Source organism: Brienomyrus brachyistius, chromosome 18 (assembly GCF_023856365.1).
Source record: "Brienomyrus brachyistius isolate T26 chromosome 18, BBRACH_0.4, whole genome shotgun sequence".
Lineage (NCBI taxonomy): Eukaryota > Metazoa > Chordata > Actinopteri > Osteoglossiformes > Mormyridae > Brienomyrus > Brienomyrus brachyistius.
Genome location: NC_064550.1, coordinates 14,434,528 through 14,462,242, shown reverse-complemented (window position 1 = coordinate 14,462,242; position 27,715 = coordinate 14,434,528). Strand labels below are relative to the sequence as shown.

At 47.2% G+C, this 27,715-nt stretch overlaps 1 protein-coding gene across 1 annotated transcript in view; it reads left to right on the top strand.

The window, feature by feature from the left end:
* The window catches only part of LOC125713515 (neuron navigator 1-like), a 123,729-nt gene that overhangs the window by 31,323 nt on the left and 64,691 nt on the right, over nt 1-27,715 (top strand). Inside the window, 3 exon segments of the mRNA XM_048984717.1 lie at nt 3,142-3,891; nt 19,217-19,319; nt 23,400-23,768. Of these exon segments, the coding sequence (XP_048840674.1) occupies nt 3,142-3,891; nt 19,217-19,319; nt 23,400-23,768 (1,222 nt within the window).

Sequence of the window (27,715 nt, the reverse complement as noted above, 5' to 3'; positions counted from 1 at the left end):
TGAACGGAACTCCTTAAGCACTGCGCACAAAATGGATTGGATTTAGGTTTCTGAGGACGTGAAAATGTTGTCTCGTGACTTTCAGAAAGACATGTACTTTCTGTGAAAATGCCCCAAAGAAATGATTAGCCTGAACTTGACTTGATGTGGTTTTTACGAACTGAGGGGACCCATCCAGCCTGTGAGTCTTGCAGGGAATTGAATGTGATTTGCGGTCGGTACTTTCAACGTCTTTCAGAGGTGTAAACAGTGGAGGTAAACAGGGAGCCGCATTCAAACCTTCTCAAGCTCTGTGCTTAGGTGAACTGGACAGGCAGGTAACTGTCGAGGTTTATGAAAGTCATTTCTGTGTAGAAAGGCCAGCCTGTGGACTCTAGCACAGCACCCAAATCCCTCCCGAATCATACGGGCGACGCTAGTGAATAAACAAAGTGGCTAATTGCTGTAAGTATCCAGCTGAGAACTTTAACCCCTGCTACTGGCTCCCTGGGATGCTGTGGAACAGGGATACCGAATTGGCGGCCCAAAACACAATTTAATCCTGACAGTGTGATCGATTGGGACCCCCTCCCCGCTAGATGAACCACCCCCCCGGTCAATGAAAGTCATTGGGGGAACTCTAGTGGGGTCCCCCCCTCTCTTAATGGCTATGACTCAATTTGAGATGACCCTGGTTGGCGAGTATTTGAATGGTCCTTGTATTGAGGGAAGTCGGCCAATGGCAATGCGGTCGTACCAAGGGCGTGTCTACGGGTCGTCTGCCTCCCCAGTAGACTGAACACTGGTGCCTACCCTTAATACCTAAATGCTCAGCCCAGGATGGCATTGGTAATACCACTGGGTCAGACACCGGTACTGATCATGTCCACTCTGCTAGACCTCAGAGCTCCAATCCAGTCATGGAAGAAGCCTTCAGGACTAACGATCTCACATGGAAATGAAAGCAAACCATGCCAAAAAAAAAACATTAAATGATGATCTGACAATGAGAACGCAGCATCGTTTCGTGGTCGCATTTTTAACAGAGCTATGCCCAGTTGAAATCTGGCGTGTTTTGCATATCCGTGGTCTTGTTGAGTGTGTCTTGGTTATATGTATATGTACATATTTAAATTCCCCTCTCTTTTGAATACTGGTCGTAACGTCTGTACACTGAATAAAGACACAGCTGATATTGTTTTTTTCACTCTTCCGTGGCAGTAATGTTCTCCGCCTGCGTTTACTGCAGTAGTACACAAATCCCAATCTGGATGTAACTGTACTCATGGCACTCCCCTAATTCTGCTCATGGAATGGTACCGGCACACAGTGTTTGTATCTCATGAAGACTTCACGCTCTCCTCTACAGAGAATAGAACATGTGGACCATGGATTCACCTGTGAATCCCAATCAGAAGTCATAGATTGAATGTAGGCTGGGGCAATAACAGCTACAAAATTAATTTACCCCTGTTGTAGCGGTGCAATTTAAGACTATTGCCCTCATGAGAAGATCTGATAGACTGAAGCGTCCAAAATCCATGAAGCTATTTCTTGACATGATTTAAAACATGTTAGTTCACGTTCCAGAGGATTTCACTTCTTTAAATTCTTCGCAATGTTTGAGTTTCCGTGAAAATAATATTGGTAGCAACTGGCCTAGTTTGTACAGCTGTTTTATTTTGTTACGTTTAAACTACACATCTCAGACCACCCAGCAAATGTAATCTAAATGCCTGATAACATCCCCTGTGAAGAAGGAAAACGAGTCACACACATCGCTGCGATAATAAGCAACACCTTGCTGTCAGAAACTTCACATCATCTGGTTTCCAGCTTCTTTATTCCTTTTTGCACATTTAATAATCCTGTTAGCTTTTTTTACCCAGATACGATGGAGATTTGGATACGAGTTCATGTTCCATACATGAAGTTCATGGAAAGAGTTTTTGAATAGATGCACAGAGTAAACTAAGAGGCATAAATTAAAAGGTGTTAATTTTTTTGCAGTCTCACGCAGATGCTCAAGGTTTGACATGATGGCCGTTTTATAATCTACCTGCTTGTGTGACTTGTTCGTCCGTCCGCATGGAGGGAGGGAGTCCCACGCAAAGCTGAGGGGCGGTTTCTGCGACTGTCGTATCAATCCGACGTTGTACACGACAGGCGTTATTGTGGTGGTGGTGGTGGGGGGGGGGTCCTCCCTGCCCCCACCTCAGGGAATTTAGCTGGGGCTGAATTTACTTGAGGGTGCAGCATGGTTAGATGTTTACGCCGCCAGTCATTTCTGTCAGCTAGCACCATTTCGGACAGTTATGACAGGGGGAAGAATTGTGGAGGGAAATGCAGCTCGACAAGGATTGTTCTGTTATCTGATTAACCGAAAACAAGTTCACAAATCCATGTATTGTCTGAAAAGCTGAGGGTTGATTTGTTCGGTCACAGCATTAGCAATCAATGTTACACTTAAGTTCTTCTAGTACCTGTTATAGCACTGGAGAAATTTTCTATGTGGGGAAACCGGCTGTGCATAATTGTGGGCTCCGTCAATATGAGGGGCACTTGAGGTGGGAACAAATGAGGGGGGCAGGAAGGGAGAAAAGGACGCTACTTGGGTGGTGATACACTTTTGTAAAGGGGCTGATAATTTATTGCTGGCCCCTTAGGTTTCACACTTCGTACCGAGGCACAGCGAAGCATCTATAAATGAGAGAGAGAGGAAGCCGGGAGGGGGGGGGGGGGTGAGGAGGGGGTGGGACCACAGCTACGTCCTGCCTCCGCTGTCATTCGGCCGCCGCGCGATTCAACAGCGGGAGGTGCTGGTGGAGGGAGGAGAGACACAGAGAGGACGAATGAGAGAGAGAGAGGGGGAGAGAGTCAGAGAGAGAGGGAGAAAAGGCAGAGGCTGGGCGGCTCAGAAGCAGCTGCTGCAGCAGCAGCCTGACTGGATAGGGAGCGTGGGGATTTCACAAGCAAACAGGGCCCGTGGATTAGCGTGACCTCAGTGGACTGCTGCTCCTCCCGCACATCAGGCAGCCCCAAGGGTTGCTCTGTGGGGTGAGGGGCCTGGCGAGAGGGGAGCCCCGGGGGCCATTGGATTGTTTTCTTCTTTCTGGCTTCTCTCTGCCTGCTCTGCTGATGCTGTCAAATGGTCCCACGCAGGAGGGATGCTTGGGGCTAGTCTGAAAGGCAGAGAGGTAGCACTTGAGGCAGAGCGGGAGGGGAGCAGCGAGACCTACGGCCAGGCGGAGAGCAAGAGGACGCTGGGCAGCATGGCTGCCAGACGGGGCAAGACGGGGATCCCGGCAGCGACCCCCCGAAGCGAGCTGCGGGTGTATCGTGGGGGCAACCCTGAGGGTCGCCCACCTGTCCCCGCTGGCCTCCGCAAACAGAAGTCGCTGACGAACCTGTGTGTACTTACTGACACCGAGAAGAAGATGCAGCTCAGCGAGCCCAAGTGGTGCGATGACATGAGCAAGCCAGCCGGCGCGCACCTCAAGGTGGGCAAGCCCAAGGAGGTGGGCTTGGGTAGCAGCACGGGCGCCAGTCTGCTGTCCCGCAGCCTCTCAAAGTCGGAGCACTCCCTCTTCCAGGGCAAGCCCAAGCCATTCAGCCCGCTGGCCGCCCCTACTACGTTGGGCAAGCCCAGCCGGATACCCAGGGGACCCTACGCCGAGGTCAAGCCCATCAGCAAGGCACCTGAGCCGGTGGAGGACAGCAAGTCGGATGACGAGATCCTCTCCAGCAAGGCTAACGCTAATGCCAATACCAAAAAGCTCACGGACCCCCCTGGCCCCATGGGCAAGGTACAGGGGGTGGATGGGGAAGGCAAGCCCTACCTCAAGGTGGACCCCGAGCTGGTGGTTACTGTGCTGGGAGACCTGGAGCAGTTGCTCTTCAGTCAGATATTGGGTAAGTACTAGCTAACCATTGCCAGTCACCTTCTTCATGCTGCCCAGTGCTTCTTGCTACTGCTGCCAGCTTACCAGCCGGAAAACTGAGCCCCCCCAACCCCCACCCCCTCGCTTCCTCATTGCCTCCGTCCAGCCCTGCAGTCATCTTGATTCCTGTTCCTATGACATTCACTAGGGACCTGCCTGTCATTGTGAGGTTTGCCGTTGACATGACTGGTCTGGAAATCATGCCATCTGTTCCTAACCCATTTCCTGGCATTAATAACACGGTATGCCTTTAAACTCAGAACCTCAGCCGCCTTCCGTCAGTAGACAGGCACTCCTCAGTGAGATTCGTGTGTTTCAGTTGTGATTGCAGGAGAGCAGAGGAGTAGCGGTACGCATAGCTAACAGATGTTGCGGAGCGTGTTTGCATGATAACGTTGAGCTAAGTGCGGCCGAGGCTAATCATAGCTGAACGCGGCATCGGCATTGCCGGCTGAACACAGAAATGTCAATAAGGCTCCCAGGTGGTCTGTGGCACGATAGCAGCATCGGGAGAAGCCTGTACCCCTCCTCCGACGCACCCAATACTCTCACCCACAAATAGGAGGCCCGCAAATAAACTAGGGGTTAGCAGAATTAGCTTCAGAATCTGGCCAGTGACACAGTGAGCTCTCGCTCCATTGATGAGGGGGTCACTGACAGATGGTTCTCCCCCCTCCCTTTTTAACTGGGGGGGGGAAGCGAGAGGACAAAAAAACAAGAGATGCCCCCCCGCCTGTGGGAGTCAATGACTAAGTGCTCACGATGGCGGCTTTGTTTACATGTGGATAATGGGCTGCACGAGTCGCACCGAGAGCGAAAACTTTATTACGACGATTCCCCCTTTCCCTGCATGCTGGTGCTGATGGCTAACCTCACAGCTGAATGTTCCTTAAGGACGGTTCTCATTCCCGCTAAACATGGCAGCATGGCCAGCATGACATTCTTGAGTAATGCGGCACTTACACCGTGTTACTTCCCAAGAGGGCATCAGCAGGTGTGACTGAGTAACCAGTATGTGATTGCTAATTTTCCGAGGGCGTTATAATATGATGAGAAGGGTAAGTCAGCCATGTTCAGCACCCTGAGGTAAACAGACATCTATCACTGAGCAGTTGACTCTCTAGAAAGTTCTCTTTGGAGATGAGTCAGTTTCCTGTACTTTGATTAGCTTCACGTCACTCTGTTTTGTTCTGCCCCTGCTGTAAGGAATCCCACATAATACTGCCCTCCCCTCTGACCTGTCATATGTGGGTGGGGGGCTGTGTGTTAGCAGGCAAGTCACAGGTCAGAGATAAGACCCCCCATTGACGGGCTCTGTATTAGTTATTCCTCCCGGCCTTTCACATCCTCATGGCTGCCCGGCTCACCCCCTAACCCTGCCGTGTCTGCACATACGCCCCTCCACCCTCCCCCCTGACCTGGATGTATATTGGTGTCCTGTATCCTGCTAGTAGAATTGGCCAGGAAGCCCAAAAATACTGCATCTCAGCTGTCTTCCTGCCCCTTTCAGTCCAAAACAATGTGTTTCCTTCGAGGCTGGTAAATAGTGGCTTTACGTAGGACTCGCAACTAATTCTGAAGGAAAAGCTAAATGAATGATGGGAATTAGTAGATCAGAATTACATTAGCACTCAATTTGCCCTCTGAGCCAGTAGGTCTTGCCCTTAATTAAATATGATGTACTGAAATAGCCCATGGTGTCCAGGTTTCTCCTGGGGACACCGGCAATTCCATATATCCCTTTCTGTCACAGTGACGTGCCTAATTTGGCTACTCATGGGTTCAATAAGTGGTTAATTAGCTAAGTCAGGTGGTCTGGAGTAGAAGACAAGAAACACTAGATACTACAATTACCAAGATTGACTGAGGACCAGTGTGGGAATCTGGTACATAGCACAGTTTGCTGAGTCCAGGATTTAACGTATTGTCCTCAGAGTTCACCGAGTCCACAGTTACATGTGCTGTCCTCAGTTTGCCGAGTCCGCGATCATATTTCATTTTGTCACGGTGCCCATCATTTACGGTCAAGGATACAAAGGGACATGTTTCCTGAAACGCTTCAAGAAGTCTTACTAGCGCCATCAGCAATCTTTCAGTGTTTCCGTACAACCACACGGCGTGTATTTCAAAATATTGTGAGTATTGACCATTCCTCGTCGCCATTGACGAGTTTTTGTGAAGTGGAGTCACAGTGAGTTATTCGCTATCATAAAAATTCATATCATTGCCCATCACCCACACTGTCTTTATCAGCTCCTTGGGATAATTTTCAGGAAAAAATGTATTTCTTCAAAAATATGCGAGTTACTCTCTTGCTGACATTGTCGAAGGGTCATCTGAATGGAAATGAGGCCAGTGGCGGTGCGGGGGGGGGGGGGGGGGCTCAGTGTTCTTCCTGTCCTCCATTTTCATAGCCGCATTTGCACTCACCTAGTGGGTTACAATCCGCTAAACGAGGAGAGTCCTTCCTTTGCAACCACACACAGAGATGCCTCTTAATGCGCAGCCATTAGCGATACATCCAGCAGTTACGCATTGCAGTTCGTGTATCGGAAATTATCGAAATACCACGATGATTTTCGAAGCATGTCTCCACTGCTGGTTAAACCTCATGCATGAAAGTAGGGTGTTTGCAATTAGCCGGTTTGAGGCCGTTCAGTCGAAACACTGAACCTGTTAATGTCACCGTGTCAGTAAGCAGAATCATAATCTGATCTTGTCAGCAGACCCAGTTGTACCCGAGCAGAACAATACAACCGGCTCCACGGCAAAGCTACACTGATACAGAAAAGCATAGCGCAGGTTATGGTTAGACGCTCTGTTATGCATTTCGGTAATAGATCTAGAGATGGCCGTATCACCGCTTCTTGATTCTAGAAATCAGGTGTCAGTTTCGTTTAAGAAATATTATGACCAAACTCAAAAGACTCTAGAAGGCTGATGTTCACGCCTATTGCGACAAGGGTTTCAGAAAACGAGCACCGTTTCCTCCACGGAATTTCTCCACCAAGGTTGGCCTTGGCACATATATTTAGCTCCGTCTTGTGAATTATAGAGGATCTGTCTACGAACTCCGTCTAGCCATCCGGCGTTTCTTCCCACGGTAGTTTTACATGGCGGTTGAGAGGTAGTCTGACAATGCTCCCCACACTCTGTCTCTGTTCCTCGCACCATGTAAAGCTAATTGTAAAGAATAATCGATCCATATCATGCTTGCAAGAGGTTGTGCATGGATTCTTGTTGAGCGTGAAGCGATGCAATCTAGTCCCTGGGCTTAGGAGCTGAGGTTGAAAGTACGTTATTCTGAGAAAAGCGAAGAGAAGCAATTGGTGCTTTAAAAAAAAAAAACTAATTGCAGAGCACTGAATAGGCAAAGAGCGAAAGGTTAAACAATTCCTAGTTTATGCCCTGTGCAATGAATCATCCCCCAAACTGTTGACGAGACATTCAGTTCCTTTGTGTGTCTTTCTTTGGTGTCTTTAGCGGGTATCTCACTTTTGCCAGACATGACCTGATGTACGTCAGCATGACGGAAAAGAGCTGTAATTCAGAAGGCTGGGTACACTTGAGACCACTAATATGCATAAAACAATACCCAGTTGCAGACTTCGAGGTCAGATCGTAGCAGACATCAAATGCCAATAAAATCTGTAAGCTTAGCTGGATTCAACCAATCGAGTAACAACAGTGGGTAGAAACAACAGGCGCATTCACCGAAGCTGAAATGTTGCATTTTCATTTCAATTGCCCGATGGATAAAGAAGTGAATTATTGCATGTAAAAGTATGTTAATTCATGGGGCTTTGTACATCGCAGATACGTCCCACCGCATGCCTTTGGACGACAATGGGGTTTTCATTTTCGGAGAATGGAGGCCCGTCATGCGCCCCGCATCGCTGACTGCCGGCTAAGCAGCCGTTGGAGTGACTGGCCCTCAGCCTGGCCGTCCGCCTCGTGTTTATAAGAAGCTGCATCACGGTGATCCAGTCCGACTGTTTGCTTACAGTGTCACGGTACAGACGGTCTCTTCATCGCCGCGCTGAAGCAGTGATTTGCGCTGGCTCGTCTGTTTTTACTCCTGCACACAAAGCTCCTTTGTGCTGTGGATGTTCCGGACCGGTGGGGGGCCTCACGACCTCCGTCCGCAGCTGTCCTATGAAAATCACATGGCGAGCAGCCCTCAGAGCTGTGGAGTGGAGGGGCTCTCAGCCGGTCGGGCTTCCTGGGGGCTCCCTGCATCGCCGCGGCCTCCGCTGTCACTAAATGAATTTATCCTTTATGGGTTACCGTCGCGATGTGGTGGATAACACAGCAGCTGTGGAATCCAGCTGAATTCCACATCCCACAGCAGGATGAGGATGACGACCATAATTCTGGGGCATAGTGGGCAGTGTGTAGCTCATTGGGTTTGGATGCCATGCCTGTAACAGGAAAGTTGCTGGTTTTAATCCCAGGGTCAGCAGGTTAGAACGTTGTGCCTGCGTTTGGAATGTTGCCAGTTTTAATCCCATGGTCAGCAGGTTAGGACGCTGTGCCTGTAATCGGAAGGTTGCCAGTTTTAATCCCATGGTCAGCAGGTTAGGACGCTGTGCCTGTAATCGGAAGGTTGCCAGTTTTAATCCCATGGTCAGCAGGTTAGGACGCTGTGCCTGTAATCGGAATGTTGCCAGTTTTAATCCCATGGTCAGCAGGTTAGGACGCTGTGCCTGTAATCGGAAGGTTGCCAGTTTTAATCCCAGGATGTCACTACTGGGCTCCTGAGCAAAGCCCTCTTTCTCAAAAATGTATAGCACCTTACATATAAGTACCTGCTATACAAGTAAATTTAAATGGCTTAGCGCACGATTTAGTAATGAGAATGTTCCACATGTGTGTATCCGTCTCAGACTGTTTGTGCCTGTCATCCATGATGTCAGCTTTCTCTGATCATTGTGAGGATCGCCAGTGAACCACATAACAAGAGAATGGGAGGCAGAATAAGGGATGGGATTCCTCCATTTTGAGGCTACAGGACCAGGGCAGGAACTGGGGAAAATATAAGCAGTGGGCGGCTAAAACAAAATGACAGAAAAGCTGTTGGAGTGAAATATGAAACTTTGAATTGTTTTTGGGCGTCAGGGACAATGATTAAGGTGGCAGAGCGTAGGATGGGATTGGAGGTCCGGGCCGGTCGACTGGGGAAGAATGAATGTGCACCTGTCTCCATCACCCGTCCCCCATACCAGCTTCTGCCCATCTCTTTTGCAGTAAAGTTCCCGCAGCTAGACTCTGCTGTCCAAAACTTCTCTCAAAATCAAAAGAGCTGGCCTGCAAACCCATCCCGCGTCCTTTTCTTATGATCCCCTGTAAGACTTCTCCACCCAGCGCAGCGAGAGCACTGGGACTGCTGCATGCAATTCCTAATCTGACACCAGGCGGCTGTTGGGCCGCCTGGGTCGGTGAGAAGCTCGGCTCCTGAAGACCAGTGGACCCCGAAATAGCAAACAGAGGAGCAAAGTGAAGCACGACGGGAGCAGATGTTCTTTGGCTGCTCCTATTCCGAGAGTTTGAATCTGTCCAATGGAGGGTCTAGAGAAACATTCAAACTTTGGGAGAAACCATTGACTGCAAATGAAGGAGAAAGTCAATGACGTTTCAGATGAGCCCTGTAAAGGCTGCTTTCTGCGCTGCTATGATTCCGCTAAGGGGCGCCAACGCTATGAGCAGTGGTAGCTTAATGGTTAAGGAAGCACAGTTGTAACTGAAAGGTTGCAGGTTCGAATCGCCGACCAGCAAGTAACCCCAGAGAAAGGTACCAACCCCAAGCACTGCTCCCCGGGCGCTGAATTAGCTGCCCCTTGCTTTGTCATGATGTCACATACGGGTTAAATGCAGTGACGCATTTGTCGTTGTAGTGTGTTGTGATGTGTCAACAATGACCGCTGATCACGAAATTATAATTCTAAAAAGAGCAGGGGGAAGCCTTTAGAGAACCATCTGTCTTCAACTCCTAGTGGTCCAGGACTGTAGCTGTGTGAGAGACATCCATGGAGATGTGCAGGTAAACACTGGCCGAACAAGGATGCTCCCCAGCCAGGGCGTATTCTCCAAGGGTATCTGCTGGCAGTTAGGGTTAGTGTAGGTTCTGATCGTCTAAGATCAGCGAGGCATTTTTCTCAGTGGTGGGCTGGCTATGATCCTCATCATTCCAATAATGTTAATAGTTTTTCGCTGAAAGTGGACATTTCAAGTACAGCAGGTATGGAACCCAGGATTATAGGCCTTGTTTAGGACATTCTGGGAAAACATGGATCCAAAACGAATCCATCCAAACTGCATATCCTGGTGGCCATTACTTATGGACCAGAAGATCTCATCTGGGAAAGAATGGATTTGTTTCAGGATGTACCAGTGCCCCAATATTGCTTTGGGAGGTTCTGATCCCAAAGCTCAGAACCACCAGGACAGGATCATTCCGAGGTTCCCCTGTATGTCCGGCGCTTGCTGGATCCTCCGCCTCTGCTGGTCTCTCTGTCTGCAGAACGAGCAGCTGGAGCTGAGCTGTAACCTCTTAAGCGCCATAAGCACCACTTCCCGAGCCCAGATGAACCCCCATTAAGGAGCTTCCTCTTTCCTTGGCACCATATTTTTCACCTCTGACTGGACCCTAATGTGGGCTTTTACAGTCCTAAGTATAAATGGGACCCCCATTCCACCACATCTCTGTAGGTCCTCATAAAGCTGGTTTTTGACTTGAGTGAATGTGTGGACTAGGGTTGGATTTAAGCTTTTTATACTGGAACTTTTTCTCACAGTATTGGTTGGACATAGCGGAATATGTTGTGTGTTTCAATTTATGATGAATCCTACTTTTTCAAGCAGGAAACTTAATTGAAATCTGGTCTGCGTCTGCATCTAGGCATAAACCGTAACTCAGGTCACCCCGAATGGGATGGATTGTTCCTTGTTCCCTAACCGTTTGCCTTGGACTTGTACCACAAAGACATGGCTATGTGTTTCATGCTGGCTGAGAACGACTTTCCATGGGTCTGAATTTTATAGCTTGTTTTGGCAGACACTGGACCCCGGTGTTGAGCGTATAATCTGGTCATCCTAGGCCCAGGCTTGCCGTCTCCTGGCTGGGATTCAGCCTTCGCTGATGCCACAGCTGTGGCTGCATGTTCCTCATGTTCCTCGCTAACCTGGGGAGGAAGTTCCTGGGGCTCACTGGCGCCATCCCATGGTGGGTGCAAATTAGTTAGTTAAGCTTGATGAGTGAAGAACCTTTGCTTAGTTTTTCTGAGGTCATCCCATCTCCACTGGTCACAGGGTCCAGCTCTAAGATGGTGGGTGGGTCTTGGGATTCTCAGGAAGGTCTGGGGGGGTGTTTAAACCTAGTTTGTTTCCTTCCTTTTTTTACAATAATCAAACAATTTAGTGACTGGTTGGCATTTAAATAGCCTCGAGACAGGCCAAGTTTGTAATTGGGTGGGTCAGGCAACTTCAATCCAGTGGAACTGGGCCTGCATGTCACCTAGATTAAGGGCAGGAGCTGCTGGTGCTCAGCTAGCTGAGAATAATGGCACTCAGAGCATGACACATTCATGCAGGGAGGCAGGGGTTGAGGGCTCCTTTTCACGCGCCAAGCCCCCACCCTATCTCGCCTCTCCTCCCGCTCTGATTCTCTCCTGTAAGTATGCAAAGAAATCGAGCGGTCATGGGAACAGGCCTGGAAAACTGGCAAAGGCGGTTTCTCAGCTGTCATATACAGGGAAGAATACATTGTGGCAGAATGGTGGATTAGCATTGCATGCTAGGCTTTCTGACGATAGATAGATAGATAGATAGATAGATAGATAGATAGATAGATAGATAGATAGATAGATAGATAGATAGATAGATATTGATTGATTGATTGATTGATTGATTGATTGATTGATTGATTGATTGATCTTCCCAGTGGGATAGCTGGGGAGGCACAGCCCTGCTCTCTTCCCGCTTTTCACACGTGCCTCTTAGCCGTTAGCTCTTAGTTCCTGGCTCCGATGGGGAATTCCTGAGTCATTCATAATCCTCACGGTTTCTCTGATGTGGCACAGCCACGGCGGGATGTCGGGCCACGTGTGGCTCACCAGTCCGGCCAAAGGAAGAAGTCTCGTTTTCCCGCTTCCTGTTTTGCTGCTTCCTGTTTCCCAGCTGGCGGGTGACCGTTAGCAGCTGCAATAAATGTGGAAAGGTGCTCGGTTTCAACCAGTTACATATGACTCACTCGCTCTGAGTCTAGCGTAAATCTACAAGAAAAGAGTTTTTTTTTCAGCAAATTAAACAATGAGTAGAACGGGTAAGGGAGCACAAGCCAATATGTTAGGCTTTGCATTTCTGGGCAGTTCTCACTGTATTTTAGAGACAAGCCTGTTCAAACTGAACAGACTACAGAAAGCAACACAGTTTACATATATTTTGCTGAGAGGTCAACTAAAGGTCATAAAACACATTCCTGTGAAGAAACATATTCCAACAGTATATCTGCTGTTCGTTAGCACATCCTGTGAAAATAACGAAAATAATCATTTGTATCATCTGAGAACATCTTACTTCTAGTGATTGATCTAACTAGTCATGCGTGATGTAAGCAACTTTCATTTATTTTTGTTTATTCATTCATCCAACTGCTTATTCTGGACAGACCTGCAGGGTTTCATAAGTGAGTGATGAGGCAGTCATGTGTTACCCTGAACAATAGCAGGGACAGGGCATACGCAAGGACGGGTTTCTTATTTCAGAGAAACCCCCTCAAAAAGTCACTAAAATAGCTAGGGAGTGCAGTCAAAGACGGTAGCTAGCTAGCTGGTTGGCAGAAAAGGCTGCTTCAGCATCTCCTAAATAAGGAATTCAATATTTAGCATAGGTTTTCCAGCCAGAAGGAGGCCCCACATAAATGTGTGGTTTGAGCGGTGGGGAACACCTCCGTTGGGTAGGAGTACTATACTGTAGGTCTCCAGGGTTTGCTGCATTCCGCGAGTCTCCGCTTTTCACCGTCGCCCGTCACCTTCCTTTGGCCCCTGATTGGTGAACACTACAGCTGAGCACGTGTTAACCAGTCAGAATGCAGCAGAGCTGATTAGCCTGTTTTTTTTTATTACCATCACTTATTTGTTTCTCCTGCCGGAGGCGCATCGCCAACCCCGTGTCCGGTTGTCCTTTGGCGGTTGCGGAACATCGATTTTCTCGCAGTCCCCTTGACCATGTGAACACAGGGAGCTGCTCGTCCCCTGTTTGTAACATTACCCCCCCCCCCCAACACATCCCACCACATGTTGGATTTACCATGCTGGGATTCATGCCAGTGATTGACAGGATGTGTAAACAATGCCTTCCTGGGCTACCTGTTAGGGCCTTGTTTATATACCGGCAGCAAGATCCTATAGAGTACATTTCAAGCTGAGTTTATGACAGGCAGGGTGGATCGCTATAAGATGGTTTGAGTCTCAGAGAAGCGTGCTATTCTACCTCATAATCTTAACTACTGCGTTCATATTTTCACCTCTGAAAAGTATATGAAGACGCTTGTGAAAAAACGTAAATAATATTATATGAATAGTGTTAGTTGTAGCCCTGGGAAATTTGCCATGAATTGTTTCTGTGAATGTCTGATACCACTAATGGAGAGTTTGGTATGTTGAGTGACTCTGGATTAGACAGCGACTCGGATGAATAATTCACAGATCACGTCTTTACACCAAACGGGCTGGAGCCTAGAGCAGGGTGGCTGCCCTGTTTTCCTGATAGTGCCGCATCAGCGGAGCGTCTTCTGGCAAAGCTAGCGCTGGGAGGTTTCCCCTGTGTTAAACCTCCGGCTCTGTTAATTATATGAAGGATATCAGTTTGTTTCTAGGACTGGCAGCTTTAATATGTTCCCTTATTGACTTGGAACCAACACAAGGACTGTGAGGTTAGTGTGGTTGGCAATCAGCGCAATACGATGACGCTTTCTATAACTGACCGCTCTACAGTGAGCGCATGTGGCGAGATAAGCTCGGTTGCAGTGATGTAATCCCATTATTCTGTACTCAGGTAGTTTTGTGACAGAATAATGCTGATGGTCACGTAAAGCTGTGCTTGGATTACCTGCCCTGCAGATTGCCTTCCATAGACACAGACTGGCACATGTAACCTTGCGCTAGGACACAATCCATCGCCCTCATGTGGATCGAGTTCCTGGCAATAGAAACTGGCTGGCAATACAATTAAGGTCTTCCGAATGAATCTCAAAATCCCAATGCAGGCCCGAAAGCTGCACCGCAGGTTTTGGGAGAACAATTACAAATTCTGATAAATCTGCGCGCAAATCCTCATTACTGGCATTACGAGTGTTTGGATTATCCATAATATTCCCCCCCTGACTGGGCTCGAGGGCATTTGGAGCCAATCTAACATAGCTGTGTCCGCTCTTATCACCTATATCTACAATGGTAGGGTTAGTGACCCAGATTGTGGTTCACATTCTCACCAAAAAAAACATCATAGTTTACAGACCATGGCATTTTCTCCATAGATGCAGTTACTCAACATATTTAAACGTATCTTAGGGCTAAAGCAGTGTTTCTCAATCTTGCGCAGATCCCCGAGCCCCGAATGAGCAAAAGCGTGGACCACCCGTGGGTCCCCAAGGAACGGATTGGGAAACACTGGGCTAAAGCATCGAGCCTGAAGCTCTTTAGGCTTTTAAGGAGAGTAAAATGCTTTCTCATCTGTTTATTGTCAGGATCCAACAAGACTCTGTGTCCTCCCTGGATCTGACAAGAGTGTGTCAGGATCATACTTGACGTGATTCCATCTTGCATCATCGACTCCACAAATTTAAAAATTGGCTTTGACTCCATGGCACGCACTAAGCTAAGATTTCACTGAGGCCAGTTGTTTCTGGTATATAATTAATTCCTGTGTTCTGCCCCAATATTTCACCATGGAGAGGGAACAGGGGGTGGATTAGCTGCTCTGAGCCAAGAAAATTGATGCCGGATGTGTGATGGACAAATCATGAGAGTGAGACATCTAAACATCACCTTTTGTCTGAGACAAAAGAGAACCCTAATTAACACAAGCAAGCTTATAATGCCAAATCAATGTAGTGCAGTTAGGCTGGTGCAGGTTATATGCAGTTGTGAATACATGTGTGTATCTCAGTCATATGGACATCAAAGCAGTCATACCTTAAAGGCACCGTTTATATATTAAACATTACTCTGCATTAATGCACATGGGTTTCCAATAATTAGATGTAAACTTCATATCCATGTTACAGAGAGTGGGGTTTGATTACTCTACCCTGTTAAATAAATGTCCTCTGGGTTGATTAGTAGAGACTAGGGGTGAGAGAGATTGTTTCCTAGAGTGAGCTGGAGAATACAAAAATATTAAGGAAGAATTTGTTTGTGTGCTTTCGTTTAATTCACCTGCATTCGTGCTACCTGTATGACTACTAACTTACTTTATCTTCCCGACTTTATTGACCCAGCTGTACTGAGTATGAAAGTGTAAGTGGGTAGCTCTTGGTAAACGCTATGGTTTTTGTTTTCCAGTATTGGCATCAACTCAACCTCAAGTGGTTAAAATGAACAAAAATCATTAAAAAGGCCCCCATTTATTGCATAGCGTGGGCTTTTTAATGGAAATTATTACTAACTAATGAGTGCCTGGCACCTTCTTCAGTCTCGTACCTCAGTCTTTTACCCTGTGATGGCTGGGATAGGGTCCAGACCCCCCCTTATCCCTGACCCGATAAGTCATCAAAAGATGGATGGATGCATTCAGCGATTATTCCAAAGATTTTATACAGAAACCTTGTGATGAGCTCCACAATCTGTGTGTTGTAGCAGCAGTGGAGACCCGGTGGGGTAAAACAGGAATCTTCCCCATCAAAGGAAATTCCCTGTTTCTCCCCCACTGACAAAGATGTGTGCCTTGACCACTGTGCCCACTAGTGGGACACTGTAGGTAATGCAGTCCATTGTATCGTATCACAAACAGAAAAACGGCAAAAACTAGTTTTTATATGTAAATATTGACTTGTTTGTAGATGTAACTATTTTTAATATAGGTGTAGCATTTTAGTTTGTATACATTCATATACGTGCGTGTCACACCGCACATACACAGGCGAGCGGGAGACGTCTTGGTTGACGCTTGCAGAAGCTCACGGTGACTTCATCACCCGCTGGCTGTTCCCGGGGGTAATCAATCCCATACCAGCACCAGCTTGGGGGAGAAATCAATTTGTAGGGCTCAGAACTTTCTGAGATGCAGAAAGTGTTCTCAGGCCCCAGCTGGTGGATGGAGAGATCCCTCTGGGTATTGTGACCCCCTCGTGATGGGGTGCGGGGTGGGGGGCAGATCTGGTTTTCAAACTGGCTTTTAACACATGATTCTCTATGCTGGAGATCATTTTGCAAGTTCTGGAGCCAAATAAGGGCGAAGGAGATAAAAGCTGGTGTGATGTCAGTGTAGCAGAACACAGGCACTTTGTGCTGGTGTGGCGTTAATTTTATTCTGCCCAAGCATTTATGCTGACCGCAGTTCAGGGCCGCAGAGGAGGGCATGAGGCTTAAACAAAACACGCCATGGAGCAGCTAATCCTGGCGTTAGCGCTAGTGCCTGATGCAAGGCTGGGGTCATTGAACCCCCCTCCCTCAGATGTTTGAAAAGCTAAATAAATAGCTAGTGAGTAGCGGCAGATCATAGCTAACTACCTCGCTAGCAGAACATGCTGCTTCAGCATTGCATAAATATGGAACATGTTTATTTAATATGTGGTGTAGTGACTGTTTGTGGCCAACAGGGGGCCCCTAATCTTCATGGTCCATGGTTTGAGTGGTGCCCTAATGGGCATTCAGCAAGGCATTAGCAGATGGTTCACCACAAGAAGCATTAACCATAATTCTACCAATCAATCAGCACACACACACCCCCACCAAAGGCCAAAATAGGTGAAGGACCAAGCAGTAGCATCAGGCCCTCAGGACCCTCATTATTTGGTGCTGTAGGTTCCCGTCATGCTTCGAATTAATGATTTGATTCTGCTGCCTGGGTGCTCTGTTCCCCGCGCACACTCTACCTTTTCATCGCCTGCGGTCATATGCGTTAACTGGGGTCCTATCGCTCCCTGTCTCCTCTGGCTGCCTGTCTAAGTCACAGAATACTGCTGATGCTCTCCGAAGATGTGGAGCGACTTGCCCTAATTGTCACTTCACATGCTGCAGCTCGGTGACATCCATTAGGCTGTTTACACATCCCGATTGGTTTGTAAGCCAAGCAGGAGCCGAGCAAAAGCACCGGACCCCTCGATGCCCTCAGTATGGAGCAGAACTCATTTGGGGACCCCTGAAGTGCGACGCTTTTTTTTTGCAGGGAAAACACATATTTCTGTCTCCTCCACACAGCTGTTACGGTTTTAAATTAAGTATTTTAGCCAGCTGTGTCAGTCACTTTATTTGCAATGTATGAATAATATATTATTGACAGTCCTGTCATGGCGGTAAAACTCAAATCTGAATTTAACCCAATGATTACCGGAGAATATGACATCGGCCATGTGCCACGGCACTCTTAGTGCAAGCTAGTTTCTTCTGAAGGTGGGTCTTCGAGATCAAAATCATCTGCAAAGGGCGGGTGGCTTATTTTACAAACCTGCCTTTAGCTCCTGTCCCAAAATGAAATGCAAAGATGTTTTCAATGTCATGGGATATTCGCATCATTAGCATTATCATGGTTTCCGTGGTGACATTGGCTTTGTCGTTACTAGCATCGGTTTCATCTTGTATTGGTGTTTTTAGCGTCGAGTTAGCATTTTGGCAGTTAGCAGTTTCATTTTAGCATCGTTAGCATTGCTTGTGTCTTGATATCGGTATTGTTAGCGTTGTATGCGATTTGTATGCGTCGTTTTTGATTTGATTGGTATCATTAGTGTTGTATGTGCTTCGATATCGGTATTATTGGCGCCACACATCTGACCTTGCAGTGGATTGTAGAAGCTGCCGTCTGTTTCTGAGCAGTGCTCCACCGTGTGCCATGAGATAAACGCTCACATTTTTCTCTACACCGTACATCTTTCCGTTATCAGTTTCACATCTTTGACCGGAATAACAGGCCATGTGGTCCAGCTAATGCAGAATTCTGGCGGAGAGGATCCCCTCTGATTAGATAAGGATTGTTGGGTCAGCGTCTTGGGACCTGTGCAAGCAATCCGGTGGTGTTTGACATTCGCTATCAAAAGGAATGTCAAAGCTAATTAAGGGTAAGGAAGACAAGCGACGGTAAAGACCAGTCTAGTCTGGTTACCCTGCAAATCTTGTTGACCAATGAAAAGCTCACCTGTGCTTCTCAAACGAATTGTTTTCCATGGGAAGTTTCTTTCCTGGGAATGTCAAGCAGAACACTAATATGATGTCTCCCTCCTCAGCAGTATAGACATAATCAGCCGCTGCATTCATGTATCCCTCTTCATGGATGTACTGCTTTGCCGTTGCCATGGCAAGCTCCTGGGACGTCTTTACATGCTTTTACTGTATGTGCTTCTGGAAAGTTCACTGCCTACGTCAGTCTCTGAGGTTCGGGGCATTCACACCTCGCTTCATTACTGCAATTAACTACTAAGCATGAATATCCTGACGTTCTTTCCTCTCACACACCCGTGAAGCTGCCAGCAGTGCATCTTCATTGGCCGAATTGATTTCCACGCTAAAACCGGAAAATGCGATTCTGCGATCAATGCGGTGGCTGCATACGGTGCTTTTGGTGACCTGCCAAACGGTAGTAAATCTGATTTTTGTGATATGCACCTTCTGAGTGGTGACTCCTGTGTTTCTAAGGTGTTAAAGAATGGAGGCATCGGAGAGCACAGTTAATCATGTCACAGAGGCACTCTGATTACCTGTATTATGGGCTTTAATAATGAGCGTAATAAGAGTAAGGAGACCCTTGACCCTCGTAATGTATTATTGAAGAAATGGAGGCGGGACTACACAAATTCGACGACATTATGGTCACATTAACTTTTTGGCTGCCCTTCTCGGTGATAACTCATCACAAAAGCCTTTTGAGAAAAGAGTTGTATAAATCTACTGGTCCTCACACATTATGGACGTTAAAGGAAAAAAAAAATCAACTTAGAATTAGACAATATAAAACACATGTTAATGTAGCCACAAGGTGTCAAGTTTACGAAGAGACATGAAAGGAAGTGGTTCGGTTTTGTATATAACACGAGTGACACGTTTATTGGGATGCTAACACATGCTTATTAATGTTTACTCCTACAGACCCAGAGTCCCAGAGGAAGCGCACGGTGCAGAATGTTTTGGATCTCAGGCAGAACCTGGAGGAAACCATGTCCAGCTTGCGGGGGTCGCAGCTCAGTCACAGGTCAGTGACAACCGCGCCTGTCGGCCAATCAGAAACCAGCGTCTATCGGCTAATCAGAGGTGCACTCCAGTGCTGATGTTCAAAGTGTGAAAACTGCAGTAATTCATCAACCTAGAAAATGCACAGTATCAATGGTTTTGGATTTACCTGTTATTCCATCTCTTTTTACATCTTGTAATCAATAATTACTGTATGTCTTTTTGTTAAGTGTAAATAAATTAGACATATTAGTATCATTATTAATAAGCATATGCTAAATATCTGGTACTTTATCCATGGGTTGACTATGTCATGTTGCGTTTTCGAAAAAGTATATGTAGAATGGAGAACAAAATACAAGTTCAGGAAATTTCCAAATAAAAAAGTGATAATCTAGCTTATGAGCTCACTCTGTAAGCAGACAGTGATCAGCTAAGCTGGGGAGAATAGGGAGGGTGTGATTCATTTCGGGTGCAACTTTGACCAAGAAAAGCTCTGGGAAGTAAACAATTCTAATGCCATTTGGTTCTCATTTGGATGAAGGGCATGTAGAACTCGCCAAAAGCGAGTGTTGTGCAGGTTAATCATGTATTGATTTGCTTAGGTCATGGTAGAGGTGATGTTCTTCAGCCTGGTACTTTGGTGGAGCTCTGTTATTTCCAGCATGAGCAATCGAAGAGGTGTTTGTAGAAGCCAATCATCCCTTTTTTGATAGCATTGAGATCCGGGCAGTTGCAGGCACACCAAGACGGACAATGGTCCACTTCACCGTTTCCAGCAATACCAGATGTTATCATTCACTAACTTTGGTTTATACCTAATTGTTGTGCCATATTTGCATGTGCTGCCTCCTACTAGTAAATAAGCTCTAGTTACATTGACAGATGGAGTGATGATCTACATTGTGGTGATAAATTCCGTGGACAATGTTGTTAAATGTCGTGCCGCAGTGTGCTCACCTCACTATGTTTACTTCTCACAACGTACTCCTGCCAAGTTCCCTGCATTTCCTGACCAAAGTTAATCTTCAGGCAATACGGAATGCTTCAGCAGGGATTCCAGTGGAAGGTTTCCAGTGATTCCAGTGGAACCTGGGCCTCCAAGAAGATAACTCAATGGCCCCCTGCGTACTTTGGAGTGTGGGAGTCATAGAAATGATGTAATGTGTTTTTCTCTGTGTTTGTCTCTTGGAAAACACAGCTAAGAGACTCGGCCTGGCCCTTCTCTGACGTATCCGCCTGAGCTGTATGGTGCCAAATATCCCCAGTAGAGGTTCCTCATGGAAATGTGCTGCTGTCAATCTCAGCCTTAAGGCCTCTGTCCAACCTATGAATTGCACAATCCTACAAAGTTCCTCCCACACGAGAAACCACTCATTCCATCGCCTTTACCAGCTAATGACTTCAAATGAATGATCGCTATAGTGACTGAAGCCCATTCCAACATCCATAGGGTAGGAGGCAGGGAACACCCAGTTCGGGACCTTAGCCTGTCTCACGGCGCACAGAAGCACATGTCGTTAGCAATTTAGAGACCCCCGGTTGTCTTTGGGAAGTGGGAGGAAACAGGAGCACTCAGACAAAATCCACATGGACACGGGAAGAACATGCAGGCTGCTCCAGATGTTCAGCTGAGTGACACGTGTGCTTTCCAGAGCATAAGCTGCCGCTTTCTGGTCTCACCACAACATCTCAGGGGGCTTTCGGCTTGGATGCCGACAGGCGAGTCCGGACATTTAAATTTCTTATTCTGCTAAACATTTGAATAAAAACCTATGACCCTATGCTTGATAGCGAATGCTTGACCTAATCTTTAAAATGACGCTATGAGAACAGGTCCAATTGTGATTGCCTGATTTATCACCGTTTAATCTACACAGTAATGTGCAATTTATCAGAAAGTGGCACTTTAAGGTATAAAGAGCAAACATTTTTTTCCATATTGTTGTATCATCAAAAACACTAATAACTTTTAATATTCAATAGTAACAGCCTGTCTAGTCCCTAGAGAACAAATGCTAGTGTCATTTAATTCTGTGAGCTTAATTTATCAGTATGAAACGATGCTGAGGATGGTTTCTCAGTGGCTTCGCTGCACAGCAGGAGGAGAATGGATGATGTTCCACACGACTGTGCTCAAGCAGGCAAGCCAAGTAGTCATTTAAAATAATTGCAGCTTTATAAGTTTAACTGCCCTCAGGGAAAGGTCACAGAGGAGCCGGACTCTCGGTGCTAGGGCCCGATAGGGAGGGAGATTGCTCATCTGAACTGGATAACAGGGTAGGTCCGAGGCTGAGGTACATGTGGTGTGGACTCCTCAGCTCTAAATCCAGATCTCCACAGCAAGCAGACCTGAAAGGAATTGGCTGGTTTTGCATGTAAGATAATTCACTTGGGAATGCAGTTTGATGGCAGCTACAAGGTGCAGGATTAACAATGTGTGGCTCCTCCAACAATCAAAGTTAAGGGCCTTGGAAACTCGTGCTAGTAGAGTAACAGGTGCTCAAGAGATATTTCATTCTTGCCTACAGACCTACAGCGGTGGAAAGTACTCAGCCGGTTGGTTGAAACAAATTCATTGTCTGGATCTGTACTTTCTGGACCTGAACTCTCCACCTCTGGTACAGATGAAGGCAGATACATCTGGGACAGATCGTAGCTAAGCTACCTGGTTAGTTGAGCATACTGCTGCTCCTAAAAAAGAAATGTGTTCATGAAATATTTAGTGTAGTGACTATGTGTGGCCAACAGGGGTCCCAAGCTTCAGGGACCCTGTGCAAATGCATGGTGTGAGTGGCAGTAAACATGGCTTCTGTCTGCAAACTGCATACTGGGAGATGAAGTGATAAGATACAAAACAAAATGCAGAAGTAATGATGAAGGAGCAGCAGGATGTAACTCGCGTGAGGAAGAGGGGGGTGAGGCAAGGACCAGCTGCCGGACGTCAGGCCAAGGACACCGGTTTTCCCCGGACAACATCCTCCCGCATGCTAGGAGTGCTGTAGCTGCGGGGCGTCGGGCTGGCTGCATGTGTTGAGCTGCATCCTGCAGTGAGCCAGACATGGACAGCTGGAGGGGCGGGAAATGAAGCCGTCACGTTACCCGGGGGTTCCGGACTCCGTCGGACCCAGGTGTGGAGTCAGAGTGGGAGGTTAAGCCTCTCTGTCACACCCAGACTGGGAAGACCTCTGTATTCAAGAACCTTTGTAATTAAAGCAAGTGGGACCTGCGGTCAAATCAGCATGTTTGGACCAGTGCAGTTTCTCCACGTGTCAGAAGGGGTGATTAAATGTAGACGCTGTTTGGCCGGCATACTCTGGTTTTTGAAGTACATATGTAAAATTTTACAATAATGACTATTAGTCTCTCTGGATAGTTATATGTAAGGAAATAAATTAAATGAAAAATGACCCTAATTACGATCAAAGCAACACCCTCGGTGGGGACAACAATGATGAAATACATCCCAGATCCAGGAATCATTTTCCTCCCAGCACATTTTCATGATGAATATCTGCGTCTTAGGGCCTAGTGCAGCTTTGCTCTCAGCGCCATGGGAGAGGCCGTCACTGCATTGCTCATCCTCGCTGGTGCATCTGGTTATTTAATCTTAAAGAAACTCGAAGCACAATACCGGCAAGCATAAAACTTCCAGCCCCAAAGTCATTCTCGAGATGCTGTTAACATTTTCAAGGAAGACGTTACATTTAGAGTCACAGTTTTCAGTATCTATAGCCATATTTTAATGAACGTTTTCACCTTAGGTTCAGCGGATTCTTGAAAGATGCTACAGCAGGGATCCCTCCCTCAGGCTCGAACCTGTCACGAGTCTGGAGAGCTCTGCTCCCCCTTGAGTAGAATAAGTGAATAAGATTTCTTTCTTGTGTGCAAGGTCCATGTGTGCGGTTAGATACCACCGTTAACTTTAAGCTAAGTAGTTTGGTAGATCACGTTAAGCGGCTCTTTCCAGGACATGGCTTCTTGTGAGCTTCACTCTGCGACCTTCTGGGTTCTTCGAAGTAAATCTTCCGCCACCTCATACTCCCTGCCTAGATGAGGCATCAGGTGTGAACTTCATATGGTGTGTTATTCACCCCTGCAGCTGCCTGGAGACCGGCGTGTGCTACGACAGCGACGAGACCAACGCCCGCAGCATCTCCAGCCTGTCCAACCGCTCCTCTCCTCTTTCCTGGCACTACGGCCAGTCCAGCCCCCGTCTCCAGGCTGGCGATGCCCCCTCCTCCACGGGGCCAGTCTCGGGGACATACGGGCCCCACGGCACGCCGGTGCGGGCCCCTAGTCACCTCAGCCGCATCTCACGTATTGAGCTGGTGGAGACCCTCGACGCCGAAGATGTCGACCTCAAGTCAGGCTACTTGAGCGACAGTGACCTGCTGAACAAGAGCCTCCACGAGGACAACTATGATGAGGATGATGATGAGGATGATGATGAGGATGACCTGGCCAACGGGTAAGAGCTCCTAGTGCTACAAGCTGTTTTGATGTTCCTAAACCATGATTCCCGGAGGTTGACTGTAAGGTTCAGGAGTGGATTAATGGATAGGCTAACCTCAGCTATAGTCCCCAGCAAGCATCATGGCATTACGGTCAAGGTGAGTTAAATTGGCAACACCTGACTGTCCATGCTATGTTAATCCACCCTGGAAAGGTTACAATTTAATCTTTATTTGCCCTCGGATTGTTTAACCTGTACTTGGATAACGAAAATTTGAAAAAGACCCACAAAGCTCTTATTTCTGACTTTAGCAGTACTTTACGTAGGTTGAACACGGCTACATTATCAAGGATTTTAACTGAAAGGCCCTTCAGCCAGAAGTCTGGTTTCTCATCCACAGCAGTACTTAAGTGGTTATAAGGTCGAGCGGCTTTCTGCACTGGATGGGGTCGCTATGGCGGGTGCCAGCTTTTAAAAGCCTGCCTGCTTATTTTCGGATAACCGGAGGTCGTCTCTCTTTAGTGAGTTCCACGTGTGCAGCCTCGTGGTCCCAGGATAGTCGAAGCACACCCATTTTTTTTTGTTGTTGAGAAAACAAGCATCGCTGTTCTTCTGTTTCCACGCCGTGCTCATCTGCTGTCTCCAATCGCTCAGCCGCTCAGCCGCAAGCCCAGAAATCCACCTTTCTTTACCTCTCTGACATCGTTGGTAGGCGGCTGGGCTAATGTGGGAGCCGCATCTCATACCCTATTTGTCCCAGTTTGTAAGGGAAACACACACCCCCATTACTCCCTGTGCACTTTACCTCCACAAGTGTTAATCAGTAAGTTTGCATTTATGTTTATTTAGCTCACACTTTCGCCCAAAGTGTTGCACAGGTGAGGCAAACAGCACATTACAAATATCCAGCTGTCTATGAATCGGTTAGACATAAGCGGAACTAGACTGAGCTTCCAGCGAGTGCCTGGATATGTGTGCGAGCAGCATTGGTGCAGGTGGTACACAGCATCTACCAAACAAAGCAAGAACCTAATAAAACTAAAATATTCAAATTAGCAGAAAGTGGGACATTACAAGCATTCGGGAAGCATGGATTGCTGTCAGGTAAATATATTTCCAGGCTTCCTGTGTAAGCAGGCTAGCTTTGGTTGCCAGTGCTGTCTGGTTCTGTGTGAAATGAAACACGTCAGGGCCTGATTACCACATGCTGAGGAACTCTGCAGCAATTAGGCGTGTTGTACTGCCCCCTGCAGAGCTGGCTGTGTAATAGGCAGATGTATACTCTCACCCCCTCAGCCAGGTCCATGGTGAGGTGACGTCAGATGAGAAGGTCCACCTGGTTCTTGTTCATGGGATTTTCTTTTCCCAGTTCACACACATGGACTCTGATGGCCACACTTGGGTTTCTTTATCCCAGGGTACGTTTTGGTTGTCCACTCTGTGATTACACCAGCTGGCTTTTGTTGTGGCTCCTGCCCATTGTTTGTTAAATCCCAATTCCTTCCTTCCACCCCAGTGGTTCCATCCGCCATCCCACCCGGACACGTGTTAAGGCCATGTGTATAGATAGCACTGGATCCTGTAGCCATTCATGGGCAAGGGAAGTATGTGTGTGTCTGTCTGTCCGTGTGTCTGTATTAGGTTTATATTACTTTGTGGGGACCAAATGTCCCCAACAATGTAATAACCTGTGATTTTGATGTTGTGGGGACTGTTTTCAGGTCCCCACAAAGATCTGTGAATGCAGTAAAAAAAAAGTAAAAATGTAGAGAAGTCTTAAGATTGTCATGTTGGGATTAGAGTTTTCCCTATAGAAATGCATGGAGAGTCCCCACAAAGATATAATTACAGACCTGTGTGTATGTGTGTGTGGCTTTCCTTTTGTTTGTCCATCCTTCATGTTCAGCAGTACAACACTTGGAAGAGTGAAAAATGACTTTATACCCCCTGTGTTCATGCTGGACCATGTGAAGCTGAACTCTGTTACAGGGTTTTTACCTTTATTACAACATAGCCTGTCAGACTGTATATAGCCAAGGTAGAATTGTTAAACCTGTTTTCTTTTTTAATCAAATCCATATTTCTGCATCTGGTATGTTTACGTACGTCCGTACGGACGGACGGACGGACGGACGGACGGACGGACGGACGGACGGATAGATAGATAGATAGATAGATAGATAGATAGATAGATAGATAGATAGATAGATAGATGGATTTTAATATACAGATACAGGGTGGGTTTCCTGTTCCAATTGATTCAAACAGATCCTGGTCCATGTAAAGGTCGTCAGGTCGCCCCCCTCATTACTGATGACAGTGTGACGAGTCACAACTTCAGCATCACCTGGCATCGTGCTGAGCCTGTCCCAGCTGCAGTCCACACATCTGGCTCACCTTGTGTGAGTCAGCGCTGAGGTCGACATGAACCCCCCAAGGGCAGCAGCCCCCGCTGGATATTCTGTGGGAGCTTTCATATCTCATACAGCCTCGTTCTGCCTGCATACGCTGTTTTTACTGTAAATCTATCTTCTGGGTCCAATGAGGGAATCATGACTCTACAGGATGAGTGGATGCGGATGGCTGATGGCGCAGGATGCTAATTCTGGAGTCCCTATAATAGCACAATGCTCTCACAGAACAGTGATTAGAGTCACTGTTTGCTGGGAAAATAAAGTTTTATCCAGAATAAATAAGGCACAGAGAAATGTTCTTGCGCTAAATCCTCATTTCGAGCCCACAACAACATTGACTCTCGCTTGAAATGAGATGACCATTTGCCAGGGGGCTCGGCATTTCCCAAAGCCTACCAGATACGGTCAGTTCTCTTTCTTATGATTGGTGCGTTTGGCTTCCCAGGTACCTACTGCCGTCGCATCAGGGATGTGACGTCACCCGCTGCAATGAGCCACATCTTTACCCGCTCTGTGTCTGCTCTCTCTCTCTTTCTCTCTCTCTCTTTCTCTCTCTCCCTTCCTTATTCTCCTGCCTGTGATTTTCTCTCCGTCCACCTGGGACTTTCTGGGATCCAGGCCATTCTGCTAGGGGTCGGGCGGATATTGTTAAAGTGCAGGCTGTGGACAATCACATTACTCCTCATCTGGCAGAGCAAACACAGAGCAAGGCCGGGGAAATTAGTTGGGGGGTGGGGGGGTGGGGGGGATGGAGTTTGCACGTACAGCAGCCTCGTGCGAAGAGAAGCAGGTATGAGATCAGGGAAGGCTGGTGACAGTGTTCTCAGTTTTTGCTTTGAACCTCATGATGATATATAGGAGCCCATAGAGCCCCCCCCCCAATGCAAAAATAGGGGTGGGTTTGTTGTTTATGGTGTCCTGTAGAGCTTCCGCCACCCCCCAGAGAGTCAGGAAGCTGTAGCTAGCTAGCAGTTTAGCATAACATGCTGCTTCAGCAGGTAATGTTGGCCTCCGCGGTTTGCTCCTTCCACCGTAACCTGTCACTCCTGATTGGCACAAATGTGAGCTGGCAGCCTGTACAGATCTGGATGCATGGAGGCATGACATCACCCAGAAGACTCTGCACAAGAGATGTGGTAGTTAGCTTAATCCCTTGTGATATAGCGACATGCTAGCTAACCCCGACTCAATGAACAGTTTTACAGTTAGAGCAGATCATCGTGCCGCCTTTGTGATGTACGGGGGCTGTCTGCTCTGTACCTGGCCTATTCATTAAGGATGCTTAGAGCACAGCTGTAACCTGTAAATTATTACCTGTGTCCAGCCTCTGAGGCAGACAGGGAGGCATGGCACTTAGGCACCTGGATTCTGGGGTCTACATCCCATAATATTCCCCCATTCCTTTAACGGACATACTAGTGCATGTGACACATTAGGTCATTAGAAGGGCACCGTCCAAAAACATTTTGAATGAGACAAATTCACTTATGTGGCTGCATTTCAGGCGGATATTGCTTATTCATACGTATTGATTCCCGGGCTTTGTAG